This window comes from Rhinatrema bivittatum, chromosome 9, assembly GCF_901001135.1.
Source record: "Rhinatrema bivittatum chromosome 9, aRhiBiv1.1, whole genome shotgun sequence".
NCBI classification, from domain to species: domain Eukaryota; kingdom Metazoa; phylum Chordata; class Amphibia; order Gymnophiona; family Rhinatrematidae; genus Rhinatrema; species Rhinatrema bivittatum.
Window position 1 is genome coordinate 2,147,958 of NC_042623.1, and position 25,317 is coordinate 2,173,274.

Genomic DNA, 25,317 nt, shown 5'->3' on the forward strand with positions numbered 1-25,317 from the left:
GTAATGTTTCTTTAGTCACAGTACCTAAGAACTCAATAGTTACTGTAGGGTGTGTGTCCTTGTACTACCTAGAACCAGACCCAGTTCCCCTAGAGATAGAAACCATGAACATGCTTCGGGGCCATGAAATCAACTTTGATAAAAACCTGTGTCTGTAGACTAAGACCCGGCAGAAATTGCTGACTACAACTCTGATTCCAGAGATGAAGACATGTTACAAACTGACTCTATACTGTCTTATGCCTTACCTGCCTTAGCCATGGTGATTGTAGCCCACATCCTATTTTCAATTACACTCTTTAAAAGAGTAAGCGCCCTAATGAGACACATACGGGGAAAGTCTCGTTGTAAAGCTGTGCATTTGCGAAACCTCCCACAGCCCCCATCTCTGGAACCATATGAGGCACAGGACAATCAGTGATCACACTTTGTCACTTTCCAGACTAGGGAAAGGAGAGTAGCACACACACACACACACACACACTGACAGACTCACACACACACACACACACATACATACACACACTCTCACACACATACACATACACACCTATACACACACACATACACACACACACTCCCACATACACACACACACTTACACACACACATATACACACACTCACTCACACACACATACACACACATATACACACACTCACACACTGACAGGCACTCACACACACATACTCACACACACACGCACACACTACCACAAGTCTGAGATGATGTCCCTACCTCATATTTCTACAACATGCACCACGAGAACTTTATTTCTTATCACCCTCATATATATTCCTGTTACTATTCCCCATTTATTTTTCATCATTATACTTTTTGCCTTTCCTCATTACGATGATTTTATTCATTATTATTCTATTACATTATTGCATTACTCCCATTCTATTATTACTATTATGATTTCTTATAAGTTCCATAACTATTATTATTGTTGCATTATTTCTACCTCATGTTGATGTCATCAATGGTGGTCAAACAATCACTACATTCATTCCAAACTTCTAAAAAGTTATCTATGTTTTACCACTGAAAGCACCAAATATGAATCATAATAGCCAAAGTAGCATGCAGTCAAATACTGACAGGCCCCCAAAAGCACTGTCACAGGTCAAGGAAAGAATCTTTGGCCAGATCAACTTTAAAACTTTACACTGAAGGATACTTTATCTGGATCTTCCTGTTTGTAAGTGCCCGTGTAAATAAAGAAGAAGACAGGGAGAAAATGCAACAACTTATGCTCATAAACAGAAGCCATGGACTGCCAAGCAAGTCCAGAGGTCAGAAAGACCCCCATCCTCGGAAAAGGGGGGGGGAGTTACTCTGAGACAGAGAAAAATAGCTTGGCATACAGACATGCCAGAAATCCCCCCAAGAAATGAGGAGGGGGGAAAACACCTGCAATGTGGCAGGAACCCCCAAAGTAATGGGGAGGGAGGAAAAGACCCTTCCACCCAACAGTGATTAAGCATAATCTTATGCATATTTATCAGCTGGAAATTATAAAACAGGAGGGCAAATAGAGAGAAAGGGCGAAAACCAGAGAAGCGGGACTGAGAGCGAACCCTGAGAGCAAAACCAGAAAAGAAATCCTAAAAGAAAAGGAACCAGAAAAGTGAAAGGGGAGTCCTAAGCAGACGAGCACCCCTGCTATCGAGGAGGGAGAAGACGAGGTGTGGCCAGGAGATCAGGTAGAGGAGATGTCCTGCTCAGATGCAGAGAGTGACAGTGAGGAGCGAGAGAAAGCCCCACACAGCCCAGCACGTACCAGAGCCAGAAGCAAGTCTCCGTCATGGGTTGCCACCAGCTCAGCCAGAAACAATCCCAGGAAGCAAAGTCTCCTTCCCTGCACACATTCTCCAGACAATCTGCTTCACAGGTAAAAGAGGGACATTGTTGGAATTTGGGGACAGGGGTAATTAAGGAAGCCATAAGATTTAATATATTAAGCAGGCTAAGGTTTATGGCATGATGGTAGCCACCCAGGATGTTAGAGACAGGAATTGTTGCTATTTTCTAAATGCTATATCCTGCCTGATCTGAAAAATAAAAGTCTATTTCTGAAGAGAACACGTTTTTTTCATGAGATTAGGATTGTGAACTGAAGTGGGAGGTGAACTGGAAGTGTCCTGCAGAAGACAGGTCCCTGAACCCCTAAACTTGCTTACAATATAATAACTATTCTGGAGTAAGCCATGGTGCAGCCACATCTTGAGTGTTGTGTGCATTTCCAGTTGCAGTATAATAGATCCAAAAAAGGGGCAACAGAAATGCAGGTATGGAAGAACGGCGAAACGGGTTCAGGTTCAGGATCTTCTGAGAAGATGCTAAAATGTTTATAAACTCATGAATGGGATGGAATAAGATTACAGGGAGTGGTTCTTTACTCTTTCAAATAATATGAGAATGAGGGGACACCATCACACCGACTAGCAGCACATTTAAAATAAATTTGATAAGTATTTTTTAGACAACATACAATTAAGCTTTAGAATTAATTGTTAGAAAATCTCATCAAGTCTAGGAGAATAGATGGATTTTGAAAAGGTTTGGATACGTTTCTGTAGGACAGGTCAATTAGCAATTATTAGGCAGATAATGGTCTTCCATCTCTTATTTCTGGGAGTAAGCAATGAGGAATGGATCTCCCCATTTGGATCTGCTGAATAATTCCAAATGACCTGGAATAGCCACTGTCAGAAACAAAATGCTGGGTCTGATGAAGCATTCTCTGATCCCACAGGTCCCAACTTGGGACCTAATTGGATGGTTTAAAAGTATCGTAAGCGCACCTCCCAGCCCTTTAAACCTGCACTCGCCAACCAGCGCAGACCTCCGACCAGACAGCTGACCCTCCAGACTCAAAAGACGTGCCGACCACTAGCCCGATAGGCCTAAACACTGCCCTACCTCCTCAGAAGAAACAGGGCAGCAGGCCATCCTGAATGAACCAGACCGGCAGACGAACAGCAATCCGCAGCCCGGCACTACCTCCACAGCAGGACTCAGACATCAGCGGGACGCAGAACCTCTGCCCTGCCTCCACGGCAGATTGCGAACCTCCACCTCCAGGACCCACCTTCACAGTGAGCCCTAGCGATCCCGGCAGCTGATCCTGGCAGCATCAGCACGTTGCGGCAAACCCGAGCCCTCCCCGCTCCGACCGCACCTAGACCCAGCCCACCGACGCTCCTCAGGCGGCGACGTGGGACCTAATTGGATGGTTTAAAAGTATCGTAAGCATGCCTCTGGCACCACGCACCGGTGTCGCGCACCAAAGGAGCGTGACAAAAGGGCCTGCCCCTTGTCGTACCCCTTAGCATGCCCCCCTCCACCATCACCCAGACTAAAGAACACAAAGCAGAATCCTCATCGACTCAAACGTTTCAACCCAAACACCCAAATAAACATCCTCCATTGTCCTTCACCACCACTGCCAAGACGAACTAACGACTCAAAATCAACTAGCACACCAAGCTCTTATCGATGCATACAGTAGAAGATCTTGCATTCACCCTTGACTGAAACACACACATCCCAAGATCAACGGAAATAGAGAACACCAAACTCAGAACTCCACACAAACAACCCAAGATGTACAACATGCCTCCCAACAAACCAATTGTAAAGCATCGAAACCTAGTAAAGATAATCCTTAATAAATCCATAAAAAACCTCATCTACCTAACCTTCATCCTCATAAACGCACAAGCCCTTATGAAGAAATTCATTCTAATATCCAACAACCAAACCTCAGAATCCATCCCTCTAGAAACCGGAGTCCCTCAAGGATCCGCACTATCAGCAATCCTATTCAATACATACCTACTACCTCTATGCCAACTCCTTTCAAATCTCAACGTCACCTACTTCCTGTACGCAGATGACATACAGCTGATCATTCCAGTAACAAACACTATTGAGAACGCTCTGATACTCGCAAAGCTCATCAATGAAATTAAAAACATTCTAAACAAATTATGCCTTAATACAGACAAAACTGAATGTATCCTAATCGAGAAAAACAACTCTGGAGACCAACAGAAATACTCCATAATCATAGACAACAACCCCATCAAACTAAAAGAAAATGTGAAAGATCTTGGAATCTGGATAGACCCAGAACTCAACTGGAAAAAACACATTTCAATGAAAAAAGAAGGATTCCACAAGCTATCAATTCTCAAGTACCTCAAACCCCTACTAAATCAACCTGATTTCAGAACAATTCTCCAATCCTTGATATTTTCAAGCATCGACTATTGCAACTTGCTCATGATAGGACTTCCCAAATCAACCTTATGCCCCTTACAAATACTACAAAATGCCACCACCCGAATCCTCACTGGTCATAAAAAAAACAGACCACATCTCCCCCTGTCTTAAAAGACCTAAACTGGCTACTAGAAGGAAAAAGAATTGAATTCAAAATACTATCAATCATTCACAACACAATCCACAACAATGACTATGACTGCCTTAACACACTAATACAAAAGCCCCACACCCAACGTAACACCAGATCCTCAAACAAAGCATGTCTTAAAATCCTACCAGTAACAACTGTAAACTCACCACAGTAAGAAAAAGAGCTTTCTCAATAGCTGGACCACATCTCTGGAACTCCCTACCTGACAGTCTAAGACTACAAAACAATGCAAAAATATTCAAAAAGCTACTCAAAACATGGCTTTTCAAACAAGCCTACAAGAATGGGATTGGATAAACCAATCAAGATGTCAACACACCCTTAAAGACAATAACCCCCATCACCCAACCGACAACAGACCACCTAATATCTTTCAACACACCCCAACCATTCATCATTAACCTCTCATAACGTACTGCCAGACCTATCACACAACCCTCAATGTTACTCAGTGTTAATGTTTATTATATATTAATACTTATATATCATTATTTATTATTATTACTTTTTATTCATCAATCAACCATAAGGTTACACAATATTCCCCATCGATACTCAATGTCACTCAATGTTTATAATGTCTCTCAATGTTACTCAATGTCACCCAATGTTTCTACTGTTTCTAATGTTTCAAATGTTTCCACTCTTTACCTAATATTAATTAGCTCCCTGATGTTTTAATGTAAATTGTTGTTACAATTGTAAACCGGAGTGAAGGATGACACCAAACTTTGGTATATAAAAACATTCAAATAAATAAACAAATAAATAAATAAATAAATATTTATGTTCTTATATACATATATTGATTTATACCCTGGTTTGTTCAATAGTTTCATGATCCTAGTTCTGTATTCCTCTGTTCTATGTAATTGCACTCTTTGAGGCACTGTTTCTGTTACAATGTAAACTGCTTTGATTTGTAACCTCTTACAAGAAATTCGGTATATAAAACTGTTAAATAAATAAAACAAATAAATAAATATATCCTAACTTACTGTCTAAATTCTGAGCAGATTTTCTGTAATCTAGCCTTTTTGGAATACTCAATTTTTAGTCAGCAACCTCATGGCAATGTTAAAGCAGACTCATAATTCAGATACCCCTTATACACTTTATGAAGCAATTTCTGAGAGCTTGTAACACATTTATAAACTGCTTTTCTAAGTGGTAACCAATTCAAAATGGTGCACAGTAAACACAAGCACAACAAAGTAATCATAAAAACTAAAACAGATAAAGCCACAAGTCATAAACAAAAATAAAACAATATAAACATTAAAATATTTTATAATCATGCTACCCTGAATTAACTAGCACCCTAGAACTCATAGCCACCTGAAAAACTCAGAATAAAACAGAAGATGGAAATAGAAAGAAAAAAGTGTGTTAATTTTGCTATATTAAGAAGAAAAGAGAAGATGGTAAAATAGAAGAGAAATCAGAGTGTTGATTTTACCTTACTATTTGTTTCACAATCACAGATCTCACTTTTGCACTGAAGGACAGAAATCAATAGCAATTAGTAAACATAGTGAAAGCAAGGGAAAAGAGCACAGCAGGTTTACATTTAGATTCAGGACAAAAGTCAGCAACTTATGAGTGTAATTTTATAAGAGCCCAAATAGGCTGCTGCCTCAGGTGCCAAATACCTAGGAAAAGAGAAGCCTGCTGCTGTTTGCTGGGATCCCCTGTTCACTTTGGGAGATCACCATCCCCTGCTCTCCAGCCCAGCCCGTGGGTACCAAATTCTTAAATCCAGCACTTGAACTGAAGTCCGCATGCAGAAAGTAGATGTGTCCACTTTGAAAATTAGTGGGTGTACATTGAACCTTGTGCCACACACATGCACACACACTGATACCTGCTCAGGAACTGGTGTCAATGTGCATGCATACACATTTACACCTGGGTTTGCATAAGCTCATGGAGAAGAAGTCCATAAACTGCTATTAATCAAGCTGACTTAGGGAATAGCCACTGCTTGTTGCCAGCATTAGTAGCATGGGATCTAATTAATTTTTGGGTACTTGCCAGGCACTTGTAACCTGGATTGGCCACCGTTGGACACAGGATGCTGGACTTGATGGACCTTCGGTCTGACCCAGTATGGAAAATCTTATGCCCTTATACATTTTATTTATTTTACTTATAAAAATATATAAATCGCTTTCCAGTTTTTACAATAAAATCTTCCAATGCAAAATTTAAAAAAGCGAATACAAGAAATTTATAGTTGTATCATAACTTCACAGGTAACCAGTGTAATTTCAAAAGACGAGGAGCAGCTAACCCCCACCTCAAAGAACCCAAAACAATTCTCGGGGCCATATTTTGGACTACTTGAAAGTTCCATACCATGCGCATTCTTTAAAAATGGAAAGAATGCATGCAAATGACTTTCCCACCTATCTCCACAACCAGGAATGTCTCTTTCAAGTATACATAAAAGTACACATGAAATCACTTCCGTGTGTTCTTACAAAAGCCCATGTACCAGCACAGTGCAGTGCATGCCTCCCTCTGAGGATATGATGTGCATATAAGCTACCTACCTGTGCGGATATACAGCACACAGAGTATACATCCCATGTGAATATATTGGGCAATATGATTCGCTTCCTATGCCAATATGCTGTAGACAATACACACCTTTCTGTACCATTATGCTGTGCACAGTATATTCTTCCCTGCACAGTTCACACCTCCCTGAATCAACATGCCGTATGTTGCAGTTGGGTGCTGCAGGCAGGATGGTGGACCCTTGGGCCGGACTACCCAGGGTGACCGGGTAGGCCGGGAGGCGGAGCCACAGGCTGGTGGTGTTCACCCAAACCCCCCAGGAGGAGCCCGTAGGGTCCTGGAACCTTGGGACTTGGGTTATAGCTCAGAGTCAATGGCAGACAAGCCTGGGCAGAGGGTGAAGAAGAAAAGTCAAAAGAGAGAACAGTCTCTAGGCCAGCAGTGCAGGTCGAGGGCCAGCTGATGACAGGACAGCGGGCGGCAGCGATACCTGTAGTAAGCCGGACCGTGAGGCAGGGTTCGTAGAGTGCTGAAGCGGGTACCGGCTGAAGACTGGAACGGAGTCTGTAGCTGGCTGTGAACTGGAGCAGGCTGTAGACTGGAATGGAGTCTGTAGCTGGCTGTGAACTGGAGCAGGCTGAAGCGAAGTCAGGAACGGACCGAGGTCGGAGGCAGGCGGCAGGCTGAAGCGGAGTCAGGAACGGACCGAGGTCGGAGGCAGGCGGCAAGCTGAAGCGAAGTCAGGAACGGACCAAGGTCGGAGGCAGGCGGCAGGCTGAAGCGAAGTCAGGAACGGACCGAGGTCGGAGGCAGGCGGCAGGCTGAAGCGAAGTCAGGAACAGACCGAGGTCGGAGGCAGGCGGCAAGCTGAAGCGAAGTCAGGAACGGACCGAGGTCGGAGGCAGGCGGCAGGCTGAAGCGAAGTCAGGAACGGACCGAGGTCGGAGGCAGGCGGCAGGCTGAAGCGAAGTCAGGAATGGACCGAGGTCGGAGGCAGGCGGCAGGCTGAAGCGAAGTCAGGAACGGACCGAGGTCGGAGACAGGCGGCAGGCTGAAGCGAAGTCAGGAACGGACCAAAGTCGGAGGCAGGCGGCAGGCTGAAGCGAAGTCAGGAACGGACCGAGGTCGGAGGCAGGCGGCAGGCTGAAGCGAAGTCAGGAACGGACCAAGGTCGGAGGCAGGCGGCAGGCTGAAGCGAAGTCAGGAACGGACCAAGGTCGGAGGCAGGCGGCAGGCTGAAGCGAAGTCAAGGCAATCCAAAGGTCAGTCAGGAACGAGGAACAGACGAAGCGCAACTCAGAACTACTAGGCAGTAGTGAACCTCGTTGCAAGGCAAAGAGTAGGCGTCCGGATGCCGGTTATATCAGGCTTCGGGCGTGGTGTAATTAGCACAGGCGGGGCCAGACTTCCGGGAACTGTGCGTACATAGTGTGCGTCCTCGCGCGCGCGCGAGGCAGCGGGGAAACGGGCAAGCAATGGCGGCCGCCACGAGGAACTAGCAGAGCCATAGGCGTCCCAGGCATGCGAAACGCGGCGTTTCCAGCAGCAGAGGTGAGCCCTGTTCAGAGCTAAAGGAGGGGAAGCGGTGGAGACCGCAACAGTACCTCCCCCCCCTTTACAGCCCCTCTTGAGAGGACCTGGCTTTCCTGGATGGTCCAGATGGAATTGTTGCAAAAGGCTCTTGTCAAGGATATTGCGGCTGGGTTCCCAGGTGTTATCCTCATCACCACAGCCCTCCCACGCCAGTAGATATTCCCATCTACGGTTGTGGAAGCGGACATCAAGAACTTCTCACACTTGATACGTAGGATCCTCATCGATGGCAGTAGCCGTAGGATCCGGAGGCGTACGATGATACCGAGAGAGGACCACAGGCTTAAGCAGGGACACATGAAAGACATTGTGGATTCAGAGAGAAGAAGGTAGTCTCAGCCGATATGACACCAGACCCACTTGCTCAGCAACCCGAAATGGCCCACAGAACTTGGGTGCGAATCTCCGTGATGGGAGCCGGAGGTGGATGTTCTTTGTGCTGAGCCAGACTCGATCCCCGGGCTGGGAGATGGGAGCTGGTCGTCGGTGGCGGTCGGCCGCTTGCTTGGCGGACACGGCCGAGCGGCATAGCTGTCTCTGCGTCGTGCACCACAATGTCTGTAGTTGTCGAGCCATTATCTGAACGGCTGAGGAGGTGCTGGGGGCCTCCAGCGGCAGTGGAGGTCTCAGTGGTTTCCCGTAAACCAGTTTGAATGGAGATTTGCCGGTAGCCGCGTGAACCTGGTTTTTGTAAGCAAACTCGGCCCATGGCAATAGTTCAGACCAATTGTCCTGTCTCTCGTTGATGAAGGCCCGAACATAGGCCTTCAGTGACCGATTCATTCTCTCGGTCTGTCCGTTGCTCTGCGGGTGGAAGGCTGTGGAGAAACTGAGCTTTACCTTAAAGCATCTGCAGAGAGCTCTCCAATAGCGGGCGACGAACTGGGGGCCCCTGTCTGAGACTATGTCTTGAGGAAGACCATGAAGCCTGAAGACATGCTTGGAAAAGAGGCGGGCCAGTTCGGGCGCTGAGGGAAGTTTCGGTAGAGGAACTAGGTGCACCATCTTAGAGAAGCGGTCAACTGTGACCCAGATGACCGTATGCCCACAAGACGGGGGTAAGTCCACCACAAAGTCCGTGGCTATGTGGGTCCATGGTTCAGTGGGGACCGGCAATGGCTGTAGAAGACCACAAGGAGACCCAGGGCTGGGCTTCTGGCGTGCGCAGGTGGGGCAGGAACTTACATAGGAAAGGACATCCCGCCGGATGTTGGGTCACCAATAGAACCGATTGACCAGCTCTAAGGTCCTCTCGCGTCCAGCGTGTCCTCCTATGAGGGAGTCATGAGCCCAGCGTAAGGCAGTTAGCCGATCCCGGCGGGGGAGTATAGTCCTATCCTGGGAGAGGACTGTTAGTGCAGATAGGCGGACTTTAGACGGGTCCAGGATAAATTGAGGGGGTTCTTGATCCTCCTCGGCGCATGAAGTGCGAGAAAGGGCATCCGCTCGGAGGTTCTTGGCTGCTGGGCGATATTGTAGAATGAAGTCAAAACGACTGAAAAACAAAGCCCAGCGGGCTTGACGGGGGTTCAGTCGTTGAGCCTGAGACAGGAACTCCAGGTTCTTGTGATCCGTATAGACGGTAGTGGTGTGCCGGGATCCCTCAAGCCATTGCCTCCACTCTTCGAAGGCAAGTTTTATCGCTAAGAGCTCCTTGTCCCCGATGGAGTAATTGTTCTCGGCTGGAGAAAACTTCCTGGAGAAGTAAGAGCAGGGAAGGAGCTGGCCAGAGTCGGAGTGTTGGCTGAGGACCGCTCCAACCGCGATACTGGAGGCGTCGACCTCCACGATGAATGGTCTGGAGGGGTCTGGATGCCGAAGACAAACATCGGAGAGAAACGCCTCTTTGAGATCGGAGAAGGCTGCCACTGCAGCGTCAGACCAGTTCTTGGCGTCAGCTCCCTTGCGGGTCAGGGCCGTGAGCGGAGCCACTCGGTGCGAGTAACGCGGGATAAAGTGTCTATAAAAATTAGCGAAGCCCAGAAACCGCTGGAGGGCCTTGAGTCCCGTGGGCTGGGGCCACTTAGTAATGGCTGCTACTTTCTCTGGGTCCATGCAGAAGCCGGTAGAGGAGATGATGTAGCCCAAGAAGGGCAGAGACTCAACTTCGAAGATACACTTCTACAGCTTGGCATACAAGTGGTTGTCTCGGAGGACCTGAAGCACCTGCGTGACGTGCTGGCGATGGGAATCCATATCCTTAGAAAAGATGAGCACGTCGTCCAGGTAGACTATGACATGTGAATGGAGCATGTCTCGGAGAACCTCATTCATGAGGTGTTGAAAGACAGCGGGGGCATTGCAGAGCCCGAAGGGCATCACCAGGTATTCGTAATGCCCGTCCCTGGTGTTGAACGCCGTCTTCCATTCGTCCCCTGGGCGTATGCGGACGAGGTTATAGGCCCCTCTGAGATCCAGCTTCGTAAAGATACGGGCACCCTGGAGGCGATCCAGAAGCTCTGGGATGAGTGGGAGAGGATACCGATCCCGCTTGGTGATGGCGTTCAGGCCGCGGTAATCGATACACGGCCGGAGGGAGCCATCCTTCTTGGCCACAAAGAAGAATCCGGCGCCAGCCGGTGAGCGAGACGGGCGGATGAACCCCTTGGCTAGGTTCTCTGTGATATACTGAGACATTGTCTTAGTTTCAGGTAGTGACAAAGGATACACTCGGCCACGAGGAGGTGTGGTACCCGGCAGAAGATCGATGGGGCAATCGAACGGCCTGTGCTGGGGAAGAATCTCCGCCATCTCCTTGGAGAAGACCTCTTGAAAGCCTTGATATGGTTCAGGGAGAAGGTGCGAAGAGCAGACGCGCAGAGTCTTGGGTGGACGTGGGAGTTGTAGACAACGTTCAAAACAGGCGGGACCCCAATGGACCAGCTGGAAGTCATCCCATTGGATTATGGGAGAATGCTGATGTAACCAAGGGAGTCCCAACACTAGCGGGTGCACCGCTCGTTCTAAGACGAGCAAGGAGATCTCCTCAGAGTGAAACAGACCTGTTTGCAGAGTCACTGGTGCCTGGGAGCAAGGTCCCTCGGATTGAGGAGATCCGCAGAGGAGGGACCTTCTGTAGTGTAGGCAGGGCAAGTTGGTTCACCAGATCGGCCAGAATAAAGTTCCCCTCAGCTCCAGAATCAATGAAGGCACGAATCTGGATCTCCCCACCAGGGTATTTCAGGGTTACTGGTAAGGTGCAGAGAGGAGCTGATCCAGTAGCGCCTAGGTGTAGCTCCTCAGTATAACCTAGGCACGAGCGTTTCCCGGACGCTCTGGGCATGACGACAGAAAATGTCCTTTGCCACCACAATAGAGGCAGAGGCCTAGAGAACGCCGTCTCTTCCTTTCTACCGGGGTGAGTGGAGACCTGCCCAGTTGCATAGGTTCCCCCGAAGGCACGGCAAAAGGGGGAACCTTGGGGGCTGGTGTTCTGGTGGGGGCAGACAGGTGTGGTGAGGCTCTGCGACTTGAGCGAGTCTCTCTGTCCCGCTGCTGGAGACGGCGATCTACTCTACCAGCGATGTCCATTAGGTCATTTAAATCCTCAGGGAGTTCCCGACCTGCCAGACTAACAGGGCTATCCCTCAGAACATTTTTTTGGCATGAAACCCTCATACTAAGGGCCATTTAGTTTTGTTATTTGTAGAACTTGTGGGGTTCTGGATAGAGCAGCTCCAGGACTTTGCAAGATATTTTTTGCCTAAGCCCGATCACAATAAACCGTCAGTCCGTTGCTGTTTGAAAATGCTTCCCGTGCTAGGATCTCATCTTTGGCCCTCATGCCACAGCACAAAAGGCATTTTATGATTGCCATTTAACAAACTTCTGCCCCTGGAAAATAAAGGCAAAGGAATCCCAATGCATCAAGAACGATTTTTACAATAATTTCCCCAGCATTTGCATTGATAATTTGTGCCAGCAGGGACCATCATAAGGACTTTTGCACTCAGGACAGTTGGGTCTATGTCAGGTCATCTCCCTGCTGGGAGGGGGCTAAACAGAATTGTCTGAATGAAGGTGAAAGCAGGAAAGGACCTTGAAAGAAGAAACCGCCTCCTCACAGCGTCCCAGGGAGATGTAAAGTCACAAGACATCAGAGTCTGCCACCGCCCCAACCAAAGGAAATGGCAAGAGGATGCAATGCAGATGTGCATTCATTTCAAACATCTGCAAAACCTGCAATGAATGAGCACATTGTGGAATCAACCGAAAATCACCTCCTAGGAAAATATCCCGACGTTCTGGGCTATTTTTCTATTCAAGGAATCAAAACAAAAAGACTTTCCCACCCTCCTGCCCAGCAACCCCCACTCCCAACTCCCGGCCCAGCTGGGGCCTGCCTGGGGCTGGTCAGACCCCCTCCCTCATTTCAATGTAGCAGGGCTGGGGATCTCCCATCCTAGCCCCCACTTACCCCCCCTTTTCAGATCCTGAATAAAAAAGGGCAGGAGCGATGCCAGGTCTCATCCTTTAAAGAGGTTTCTCTGTGCCTTATTTTTATTTTTCATGTTTGATGTTTATTTTTTGATTTGGAAAATAAACTGAAAAACAAAATCTACTCCTGATACAAAAAATCAAACTAAACCAAAAAATCTGGGGCTGCTCACCACTGATATGCAAAGCTACGTTCTTGGTACTGCAACGAGCACACAACTGAGTGCCTGGCTGAGCGCCTGCTCTCTCGACGTGCACTCAGGCCCCTCTCCTGGGCGCGCGATTCTCTATTTAAATTAGGGCCCGCGCTAATAAGGAAGCGGTGGCTGTCAGCGGGTCTGACAGTCGATGCTTAATTTTGCCGGCGTCGGTTTTCAAACCCGCTGACAGCCACAGGTTAGGAAAACCGATGCCAGCAAAATTGAGCGTCCGTCTTCTAACCCGCAGGACAGTGGACAGCTTTTTTTAAATTTTATTTTTATTTTTGGGACCTCAGACTTAATTTTGCTTGGCTGCACATTTTACTTTCAGTATCTCGCAGGGATAACTAATAGGCTCATCAATGTGCATTTGCATGTGATGAGTGCTATTAGCTTGGGGGGGGGGGGGGGTTTGACCGCACGTTTTCCACACGCTAATACCCCTTACAGCATAAGGGGTAATAATAGCTCACGTAAAACGTGCGGTGAAACGGGGGCTACACAGTGCGCTCGGCCTGTATGTCAGATAGGCACGCAAGTCTAAAAAGCACTACTTATCTGGATAAGTCAGATAGCCAGATAGGCAGTGCTTATAAGACTTATCCAGCTATCTGTCTTATCCAGATATGTAGCAACTGTGCTGGTACTTAGCCAGATAAATTGGAGCTTGTCTGCATAAATGCTGCTTTCAAGATTTATAGAAGCTGGCTAAATAACTTTATTTGAATAAGTAGCGTGCAACTGCTATACTTGTCGATTTCTATGTCTAACTTTAAAAGTATACACGTGTAACTGACAGGCATTTAATCTCCACATGTCAGATTTTATGCACGCATGTCGGCAGAATTTCTAACGTGCACAGCAATGAAATTACCAGTTTTACCAGTACACCCAGTCCATCTGCAGCTCACCAAAACCCTCATGGCTCTTCAGCCTCAATTCCCCCATTTCACACAGATTCCCCATCACCTACTCCAGATGCAGAGCAGGTGTAAATATATGCAAGTAATCTGCTAAATCTAAACTCGTAAATTGCTTATAAAATAATAACTGAGACACAAAAATGCTGGCCCTTCCTCGGAACACCCTGCTCCACCTTTTTTTTAAACACGTACTTTCCTTTTACGTGTATTTTGAGGTATATAAAATGCATACCTGTGAGTATTTGCTATTTACATGCATAAGTGCTGACTTTTACCTGTGCAACTCTTAAAGGTTTTATGTATCAAATCTCCAAGAATTTTGATGTACCTTTTTGTAAATATTGATTTTCATAATCATGCTATATTGATATGAATACCAGCTAATGTTTAGAGGGCAATAATCTAAACTATCTGTATTGGAGCAAGCTGCATGAGTACCTTTACCCACAGGATTGCACCAGTAATCAAAGAAAAAGCAAACACAGGCCTAGATTCATCAATGTGCGCATTGCAGAGGTATTACTGCAGAGTGCAATAACTTTTCACACTTTGCAGTAAGTGCCACAACTTCTGTAATTCCTACCTATAACCACTGGGGGGGAGAGGGAGAGGGAGAGAGAGACTGAGACTAGCCATAAGGCCCTCATACTAGGTAGGTATTTATACCTCTATATGAGGGCCACTTAGTTACTTGAGGTGAGGTTTAGGTATTAGTGTAGGGGTTAGGGGCCACTTTGACATGCAGAGTGAGACGTACGAACAGAACAGTGCACTCTTGTGAAGATTTGATGTCCTTCAGAGTGAGAAAACTCACCCAAAGATGAGATTTGTACAATGTTCTCTCATCCTAGCTTGATGGACTCTCTACCTGGGTAACATCGCAAAGTGTGATAAAGCCGTATCGCACAGCTTAATGCAAATGAAAGAGATGTAGTTATTAGCTGTGTTAAAACTGGGCAAAATGGCTCCACAAGTTGCGAAGCCAGCCCACCTGGCCAGAAATCCCACCCCAGACTCCACCCCTTTTCTAAATTAGCATCGCACCATGAGTTATGGTGCTTTTCACACGTGAAAAATGCTATAATGCATGCGAAAAGCCCATAGCGCAGCTTGGAAAATAACCCCCACAGACTTATACTTTGATTATTACAACAGAACAATAATGTATTCCCTGAACAATCACTATTTCCAGAACAATATTGTACCTCCTGAACAATCACATGTATTGTTCTCATTGTCCATACTGGTATTTCAATATGAACATTAGCATCAACTTTCAAGAGAATATAAATGTAACATAGCATTGCAGCAATCGTTGAAAGGCCCATTTACACGTTATGTGCATTTAACGCAGGTAAAACCTATTGACAATTCAATACCATATATTATAGCAAATTTTAAAACTTTTGAAAATTGCTACAATACATGGTACTGAATAACCTGCAGTATGTGCACCTAATGCAGGTAAATGGGCTTTAGAAAAACAGCTTTGAAAGTATGTTACATTTTCCATTGAAAATGATCCTTTTAGTGTTCAGCTCCCTAGCAATATTGCATTAGTATCTGCAAAGTTAGGGAGACAATTTCCAAAAAGGTTTAGTTCCTAACTTAAGTTAGATCTACTTGAAAAGTGAATAGGGCTATGTGATTAAATTTAGACCCCTAAAAAGTGGGCAGTTATGAAGAATAAATTATGCTTAGCTCAGATTGTCATCAGGTATTTACTGTAGGTCCCTACATCTAGACAAATTAATAGCAATTCTTACTTTTAGGTGACTGAATCTGGGACATTTTCACTCAAAAACATAGTTTCCTAAATTCTGCTGAAAATTGGAAACTAATCAGCATCTAGGTGAAGCCCTGGGATTTTTTGAAGATTGACCTTTAGTCATTAAAGATGTGAAAATATTGGAAGTTTCAATCATGCACACAAAATTGCAGCTATTCAACATCTGATTAGAACATGCATGTCTGATGATCCTCGCTAAGAGCAAATCTGTCAAATGTTGAACTTCTAATTTGAGGGCATTGACCTTTTTTAGGGTTTTGTGGAATCCATGAAAAATTCACTGCCTAAAGTCCAGCAAGCTTCCTCCAACAAATCCAGGAAGCAGCTGAAGATGCGCCTGGTAGAAGCCTGACCATGAATGCTTTGCACATCGCTAGCAGTCACCCCAGCCATAACATTCATGCTGGAGGCTGAGAAAGGCCAATGTGAAACCTTTAAGATCCTCCAGACTAATGCGACAAGGACCTGCTAAACTGAAATCAGTACTGTGTGAACCCTAATTCACCACAGAAATATGCTCTCAATACAACCAACAACGCACATTTTCTTTTGTCACTATGGATGCCATACAAATTACAATCTGCTAAGAGACGGGACATAAGGTTCAGGGACCATCTCAGAAGAATCACTTTGGATTTCAGGATATCCTCACTGCAAAATGAGAGACTCGTTTGCATGCAGTGGGCTCAAGCAACATCATAGGAAAGAGCCTTAGCAAATTTAAATATCATCTCTATGATCCATGCTAATGCATTTAAATGGAAGAAAATGTCCTGAGGGCAACTTTCAAACTGTTTGCAGAACTTCTGAAGGGGGGTTTGGTCAGCTGTCAGCGAACGGACCAAACCAAGCTGCAGTAAGTTGAATTAATGAAAAGGTAGGTTCCTGAACTTGTAAGATATTCACCCCATGGGAGTTGGCAAGATCCTCTCCTCTTTCTGCAGTGCTAGGAGGCTTTTGGAAGTTTGGTGGGGGTGGTGCTCCACTTTTGGAAAAAGTGGAAGGGGGGAGTGAGCTGCTGTGGCCATCTTTATTTGAAAAGTCGAACGGTGGGGGATTGGGCGGGGGGATCGTGTGCTATGTTCCTGGCATTTCTTAATTATTTTGAGAGTTGGTGGGGAGAGGCCACTACCAGCCTGTTAGGATTTTTTTTTAAACTTATCTGGCTAAATGCTAATTATAGGCAATTAGGTTTAAAGTTATCTAGGTTACCTTATATGGACAACTTTAGACCTGCAACCAGACTTACCCAACTATGGTTAGCTGGGTACCACTGAGCATCGGAAAGCTTCCATGCTACCTTATTTATATCTGGGGAAGTTTTAGTAGGGAATAACTTGCCAAACTAAAATGTATTTATTATGAGGCATGGGAAATTCAAAACTTGGGGTTTGTCCGTATGGTCTCAAACTCTGTCGTACAAGCCCTCTTGGAGTATTGACCTCTAAGTATTTTACAGGTTTGTCCTGTCTTTTTCTTGTTGAATGTTCATCCCTCCTGGAGTAAAAGCTCTAGCATAGTAAACATTGATAATGAGAGTTTACAAAACAATTTACAGCATACATTAATGCTGGTACCTGTCCTGAATCTGATTCTTCAGCAGTGTGAGTACATTTCATGCTTCTTTTCTTAAAGTTAGCTCGGGTCCGTGCACACCGACCCTTGGCTCCTGAGAAAATGCTTTTTTGTGATTAGCTCTTGTATTTCATGAATCCCATTACAATTAATCATCTATCATCACTTTTTATAACGTATATGCAACAGTAGCTCTGCATTATGGGCCGGACTTTTAAAAGGTTACGCGCGTCGGGGTTATTTTAAAAAGGCCCGGAGTCGTGCGTAAGTCCCGGGGCTTTACTAGAGGGGCGGTCCAGGGTCAGGAGGAGAGCAGGGCGTGGCAGTCCGGGGGCGGGACCAGAGGCCACTGCCACTGTGTCGATGGATCGCCTGCTGGCGGGCAAAACTGCACAAAAGGTAAAATAAAAATTTGGGGGGCGGTTAGAATAGGGCTAGGGGGAGGAAAGGTTAGGGGAAGGGGTGGGAAGGTCAGGTTAGGGGGAAGGCAGTGTGGCTTGGCGAGGGCAAGTTATAAAATTGCGCGCACACATGTACGCCCATGCGCACCTTTTTAAAATCTACCCCTATATATTTATCTGAAACATTTAAAGCCAGAGTGTGTCTCCCTACCGGGCTCTTGGTTGTAGCTTTGGTGAAGTTCGTCATCCAGCTGTACACATCAATTTTTATTCCAACAACTAAAGCAAAATGCAAGAAAATCTATTGAATACAATGAAAGCAAGTGCATTTTAAGTAAACTAGAACATCCCCTGTTATAACATCCTAGCTAGAAGAGAATAAAAGCCCTTTTTTTCTGAGATGCAAATCGCTGTAAAAAGAAAGGAAAGAATGAAAGAAATAACCTTTTTCTAACTTACCTGCAGGTTTTAGAAGTTTCCCATCCACAGTTATTTCCAAAGCCTTGCTTACCATAATGCCAGATTCAATGCCAGTGGCTCCACTTTCTAGGCATAAAACAAAGACAAACATTAATGACAAAAATCCAGAATAAACTATACCCAGAACCCAGAAGGAAGTGCACTAGAGTTTATACTCTGATGCAGAGTGATCTTGATAGTAGAGTGCTATGTGTATTGGAAACTTGCAGTCAGCACTACTAATATTAATACTCCGCGTGGAGACGTATATAAGAATTTTTCATGGGTACAATGGGTTTAATTGTAGGCAGTGGAATTGCAATGAGAGGAGAGTATATGTTAACATTACTAACAGTAATAGTCTGGTGTTTATACACAGCAGTATATATGGGTAGAGGAGGGGTACATTGAGGGCAGTGGAATTGCAGGAAGAGGAGAGTGCATGTTGTTAACATTACTAACAGTAATACACTGGTGTTTATACACAGCAGTATATATGGGTAGAGGAGGGGTACATTGAGGGCAGTGGAATTGCAGGAAGAGGAGAGTGCATGTTGTTAACATTACTAACAGTAATACTCTGGTGTTTATACACAGCAGTATATATGGGTAGAGGAGGGGTACATTGTAGGCAGTGAAATTGCAGGAAGAGGAGAGTGCATGTTGTTAACATTACTAACAGTAATAGTCTGGTGTTTATACACAGCAGTATATATGGGTAGAGGAGGGGTACATTGTAGGCAGTGAAATTGCAGGAAGAGGAGAGTGCATGTTGTTAACATTACTAACAGTAATAGTCTGGTGTTTATACACAGCAGTATATATGGGTAGAGGAGGGGTACATTGAGGGTAGTGGAATTGCAGGAAGAGGAGAGTATATGTTAACATTACTAACAGTAATACTCTGGTGTTTATACACAGCAGTATATATGGGTAGAGGAGGGGTACATTGAGGGTAGTGGAATTGCAGGAAGAGGAGAGTATATGTTAACATTACTAACAGTAATACTCTGGTGTTTATACACAGCAGTATATATGGGTAGAGGAGAGGTACATTGAGGGTAGTGGAATTGCAGGAAGAGGAGAGTGCAGGTTGTTAACATTACTAACAGTAATACTCTGGTATTTATACACAGCAGTCTGTATGGGTAGAGGAGAGGTACATTGAGGGCAGTGGAAATGCAGGAAGAGGAGAGTGCATGTTGTTAACATTACTAACAGTAATAGTCTGGTGTTTATACACAGCAATATATATGGGTAGAGGAGAGGTACATTGAGGGAAGTGGAAATGCAGGAAGAGGAGTGTGCATGTTGTTAACATTACTAACAGTAATACTGTGATATTTATACACAGCAGTATATATGGGTAGAGGAGAGGTACATTGAGGGCAGTGGAAATGCAGGAAGAGGAGAGTGCATGTTGTTAACATTACTAACAGTAATACTCTGGTGTTTATACACAGCAGTATATATGGGTAGAGGAGGGGTACATTGAGGGCAGTGGAATTTCAGGAAGAGGAGAGTGCATGTTGTTAACATTACTAACAGTAATACTCTGGTATTTATACACAGCAGTATATATGGGTAGAAGAGGGGTACATTGAGGGCAGTGGAATTGCAGGAAGAGGAGAGTGCATGTTGTTAACATTACTAACAGTAATACTCTGGTGTTTATACACAGCAGTATATATGGGTAGAGGAGGGGTACATTGAGGGCAGTGGAATTGCAGGAAGAGGAGAGTGCATGTTGTTAACATTACTAACAGTAATACTCTGGTGTTTATACTCAGCAGTATATATGGGTAGAGGAGGGGTACATTGAGGGCAGTGGAATTGCAGGAAGAGGAGAGTATATGTTAACATTACTAACAGTAATAGTCTGGTGTTTATACACAGCAGTATATATGGGTAGAGGAGAGGTACATTGAGGGTAGTGGAATTGCAGGAAGAGGAGAGTGCATGTTGTTAACATTACTAACAGTAATACTCTGGTATTTATACACAGCAGTATATATGGGTAGAGGAGAGGTACATTGTAGGCAGTGGAATTGCAGGAAGAGGAGCGTGCATGTTGTTAACATTACTAACAGTATTACTGTGGTATTTATACACAGCAGTATATATGGGTAGAGGAGGGGTACATTGTAGGCAGTGGAATTGCAGGAAGAGGAGAGTATATGTTAACATTACTAACAGTAATACTCTGGTGTTTATACACAGCAGTATATATGGGTAGAGGAGAGGTACATTGAGGGCAGTGGAATTGCAGGAAGAGGAGAGTGCATGTTGTTAACATTACTAACAGTAATACTCTGGTGTTTATACACAGCAGTATATATGGGTAGAGGAGGGGTACATTGTAGGCAGTGGAATTGCAGGAAGAGGAGAGTGCATGTTGTTAACATTACTAACAGTAATACTCTGGTGTTTATACACAGCAGTATATATGGGTAGAGGAGAGGTACATTGAGGGCAGTGGAAATGCAGGAAGAGGAGAGTGCATGTTGTTAACATTACTAAGAGTAATACTCTGGTGTTTATACTCAGCAGTATATATGGGTAGAGGAGAGGTACATTGAGGGCAGTGGAAATGCAGGAAGAGGAGAGTGCATGTTGTTAACATTACTAACAGTAATACTCTGGTGTTTATACACAGCAGTATATATGGGTAGAGGAGAGGTACATTGAGGGCAGTGGAATTGCAGGAAGAGGAGAGTGCATGTTGTTAACATTACTAACAGTAATACTCTGGTGTTTATACACAGCAGTATATATGGGTAGAGGAGGGGTACATTGTAGGCAGTGGAAATGCAGGAAGAGGAGTGTGCATGTTGTTAACATTACTAACAGTAATACTGTGGTATTTATACACAGCAGTATATATGGGTAGAGGAGAGGTACATTGAGGGCAGTGGAAATGCAGGAAGAGGAGAGTGCATGTTGTTAACATTACTAAGAGTAATACTCTGGTGTTTCTACACAGCAGTATTAATGGGTACAGGTGGAGGAAACAGAAGTAGCAAATAGAGGAAGTCTGCAGCTGTACTGATTCACAGTGTGAGTAATTTATTGCAGGAGATAGGCAGTTCAGCTACTGTGATTGTTTGATTATGAGCTGTGTCTAACAAAAACTGGGAAAAAAAAGCTCTTATTTTTGTTATGGGATAGAGATAGTTCTACCACCATGACAGTGTGATTGTGAGCCGTGGTGAATGCAAGCACTGATGCACACACCTGAAAGAGCAGGGTTGAGAAAGTGGACTCTGTGTTTACTCCTCGGTTATCTGTTGGGGGGGGGGGGGGGAGTGAGGATAGGCAGTACCTGTTGCTAACATTACAGGGTTTCATTAAGGGAGCAAGAGGCTGAGGGCTTACACTGGGACTCAGGCTCCTTCTTCTAGGAGTAGAGGTGATGCCCTCTTCTGTGGCACTTGTGTTTGCACTATATTGCAGAAACACCTGGGTGAGGGTCACCAGTTAAAAGAGAAGGCATTAAATGAGGGTTTGATGTGAGTAATATGAATATTACCGCATGGTGTCCTCACATGAAATTTACTATCTGTAAATGAGGCTTTGATATGTATAATGGAAATAGCGTGGCACTTTGTCCTCATATGATATCTACTATATTTCTTTCTGTAAATGAGGCTTTGATGTGTATAATGTAAATAGCGTGGCTCGTTGTGCTCACAAGATATTTACTATATTACTATCTATAAATGAGGCTTTGATGTGTATAATGTAAATAGCGTGGCACGTTGTGCTCACAAGATATTTACTATATTACTATCTGTAAATGAGGCTTTGATGTGTATAATGTAAATAGCGTGGCACTTTGTCCTCAGATGATATTTATTATATTACTATCTATAAATGAGGCTTTGATGTGTATAATGTAAATAGCGTGGCACGTTGTGCTCACAAGATATTTACTATATTACTATCTGTAAATGAGGCTTTGATGTGTATAATGTAAATAGCGTGGCACGTTGTGCTCACAAGATATTTACTATATTACTATCTGTAAATGAGGCTTTGATGTGTATAATGTAAATAGCATGGCACGTTGTGCTCACAAGATATTTATTATATTACTATCTGTAAATGAGGCTTTGATGTGTATAATGTAAATAGCGTGGCACTTTGTCCTCAGATGATATTTACTATATTACTAGGGTAGGCTTCCGACAAGCCTACCCTGATTAAGTACACCGACTTCTGCAAGTATCTTGCCTACGCCTTGTATATTCCTGTAAATAGTCCGTTGCAGTTTTTATTTATTGCTTTAATTCCTCCACCTCCTGCTCTTTGTATACTCCTCCTTGTTCGCCCTCCCTGTTCATTGTAATTTCTACCTTTAAAGTTACATTGTAAACCGGTATGATGTATGCATACTAATACCGGTATATAAAAGTTTTTAAATAAAATAAATAAATAAATACTATCTATAAATGAGGCTTTGATGTGTATAATGTAAATAGCGTGGCACGTTCTGCTCACAAGATATTTACTATATTACTATCTGTAAATGAGGCTTTGATGTGTATAATGTAAATAGCGTGGCACTTTGTCCTCAGATGATATTTATTATATTACTATCTGTAAATGAGGCTTTGATGTGTATAATGTAAATAGCGTGGCACGTTGTGCTCACAAGATATTTACTATATTACTGTCTGTAAATGAGGCTTTGATGTGTATAATGTAAATAGCATGGCACGTTGTGCTCACAAGATATTTACTATATTACTATCTGTAAATGAGGCTTTGATGTGTATATTGTAAATAGCGTTGCACGTTGTGCTCACAAGATATTTACTATATTACTGTCTGTAAATGAGGCTTTGATGTGTATAATGTAAATAGAGTGGCACTTTGTCCTCAGATGATATTTATTATATTATTATCTGTAAATGAGGCTTTGATGTGTATAATGTAAATAGCGTGGCATGTTGTGCTCACAAGATATTTACTATATTACTATCTGTAAATGAGGCTTTGATGTGTATAATGTAAATAGCGTGGCTCGTTGTGCTCACAAGATATTTATTATATTACTATCTGTAAATGAGTCTTTGATGTGTATAATGTAAATAGTGTGGCTCGTTGTGCTCACAAGATATTTACTGTATTACTATCTGTAAATGAGGCTTTGATGTGTATAATGTAAATAGCGTGGCACTTTGTCCTCAGATGATATTTATTATATTACTATCTGTAAATGAGTCTTTGATGTGTATAATGTAAATAGTGTGGCTCGTTGTGCTCACAAGATATTTACTATATTACTATCTGTAAATGAGGCTTTGATGTGTATAATGTAAATAGCGTGGCACTTTGTCCTCAGATGGTATTTACTATATTACTATCTGTAAATGAGGCTTTGATGTGTATAATGTAAATAGCGTGGCTCGTTGTGCTCACAAGATATTTATTATATTACTATCTGTAAATGAGTCTTTGATGTGTATAATGTAAATAGCGTGGCTCGTTGTGCTCACAAGATATTTACTATATTACTATCTGTAAATGAGGCTTTGATGTGTATAATGTAAATAGTGTGGCTCGTTGTGCTCACAAGATATTTACTATATTACTATCTGTAAATGAGGCTTTGATGTGTATAATGTAAATAGCATGGCACTTTGTCCTCAGATGATATTTACTATATTACTATCTGTAAATGAGGCTTTGATGTGTATAATGTAAATAGCTTGGCACGTTGTGCTCACAAGATATTTACTATATTACTATCTGTAAATGAGGCTTTGATGTGTATAATGTAAATAGCATGGCACTTTGTCCTCAGATGATATTTACTATATTACTATCTGTAAATGAGGCTTTGATGTGTATAATGTAAATAGCGTGGCACTTTGTCCTCAGATGATATTTACTATATTACTATCTGTAAATCAGGATTTGATGTGTATAATGTAAATAGCGTGGCACTTTGTCCTCAGATGATATTTACTATATTACTATCTGTAAATGAGGATTTGATGTGTATAATGTAAATAGCATGGCACGTTGTGCTCACAAGATATTTACTATATTACTATCTGTAAATGAGGCTTTGATGTGTATAATGTAAATAGCGTGGCACTTTGTCCTCAGATGATATTTACTATATTACTATCTGTAAATGAGGCTTTGATGTGTATAATGTACATAGTGTGGCTCGTTGTGCTCACAAGATATTTACTATATTACTATCTATAAATGAGGCTTTGATGTGTATATTGTAAATAGCGTGGCACGTTGTGCTCACAAGATATTTACTATATTACTATCTGTAAATGAGGCTTTGATGTGTATAATGTAAATAGCATGGCACTTTGTCCTCAGATGATATTTACTATATTACTATCTGTAAATGAGGCTTTGATGTGTATAATGTAAATAGCGTGGCACTTTGTCCTCAGATGATATTTACTATATTACTATCTGTAAATGAGGCTTTGATGTGTATAATGTAAATAGCATGGCACTTTGTCCTCAGATGATATTTACTATATTACTATCTGTAAATGAGGCTTTGATGTGTATAATGTAAATAGCGTGGCACTTTGTCCTCAGATGATATTTACTATATTACTATCTGTAAATCAGGATTTGATGTGTATAATGTAAATAGCGTGGCACTTTGTCCTCAGATGATATTTACTATATTACTATCTGTAAATGAGGATTTGATGTGTATAATGTAAATAGCATGGCACGTTGTGCTCACAAGATATTTACTATATTACTATCTGTAAATGAGGCTTTGATGTGTATAATGTAAATAGCGTGGCACTTTGTCCTCAGATGATATTTACTATATTACTATCTGTAAATGAGGCTTTGATGTGTATAATGTAAATAGCGTGGCACGTTGTGCTCACAAGATATTTACTATATTACTATATGTAAATGAGGCTTTGATGAGTGTACTGTCAATAGAGATGTGCTTCGTTTTTTTCTACCC

General features: G+C 43.4%; 1 protein-coding gene across 9 annotated transcripts in view; it reads right to left on the reverse strand.

Annotated features, from left to right (window-relative positions):
- CACNA2D1 (calcium voltage-gated channel auxiliary subunit alpha2delta 1) overlaps positions 1-25,317 on the reverse strand; it is a 1,026,983-nt gene that overhangs the window by 89,112 nt on the left and 912,554 nt on the right. For 7 of the 9 annotated variants that reach the window (XM_029615087.1, XM_029615085.1, XM_029615090.1 and 4 more), the window contains 3 exons: positions 18,348-18,434; positions 18,100-18,167; positions 5,907-5,945 (listed from right to left, as the gene is read on the reverse strand). In XM_029615087.1, coding sequence (XP_029470947.1) covers positions 5,907-5,945; positions 18,100-18,167; positions 18,348-18,434 — 194 coding nt within the window. The remainder of the gene's footprint in view (positions 1-5,906; positions 5,946-18,099; positions 18,168-18,347; positions 18,435-25,317) is intronic. The other 2 variants (XM_029615095.1, XM_029615088.1) reach the window with 1 other exon arrangement.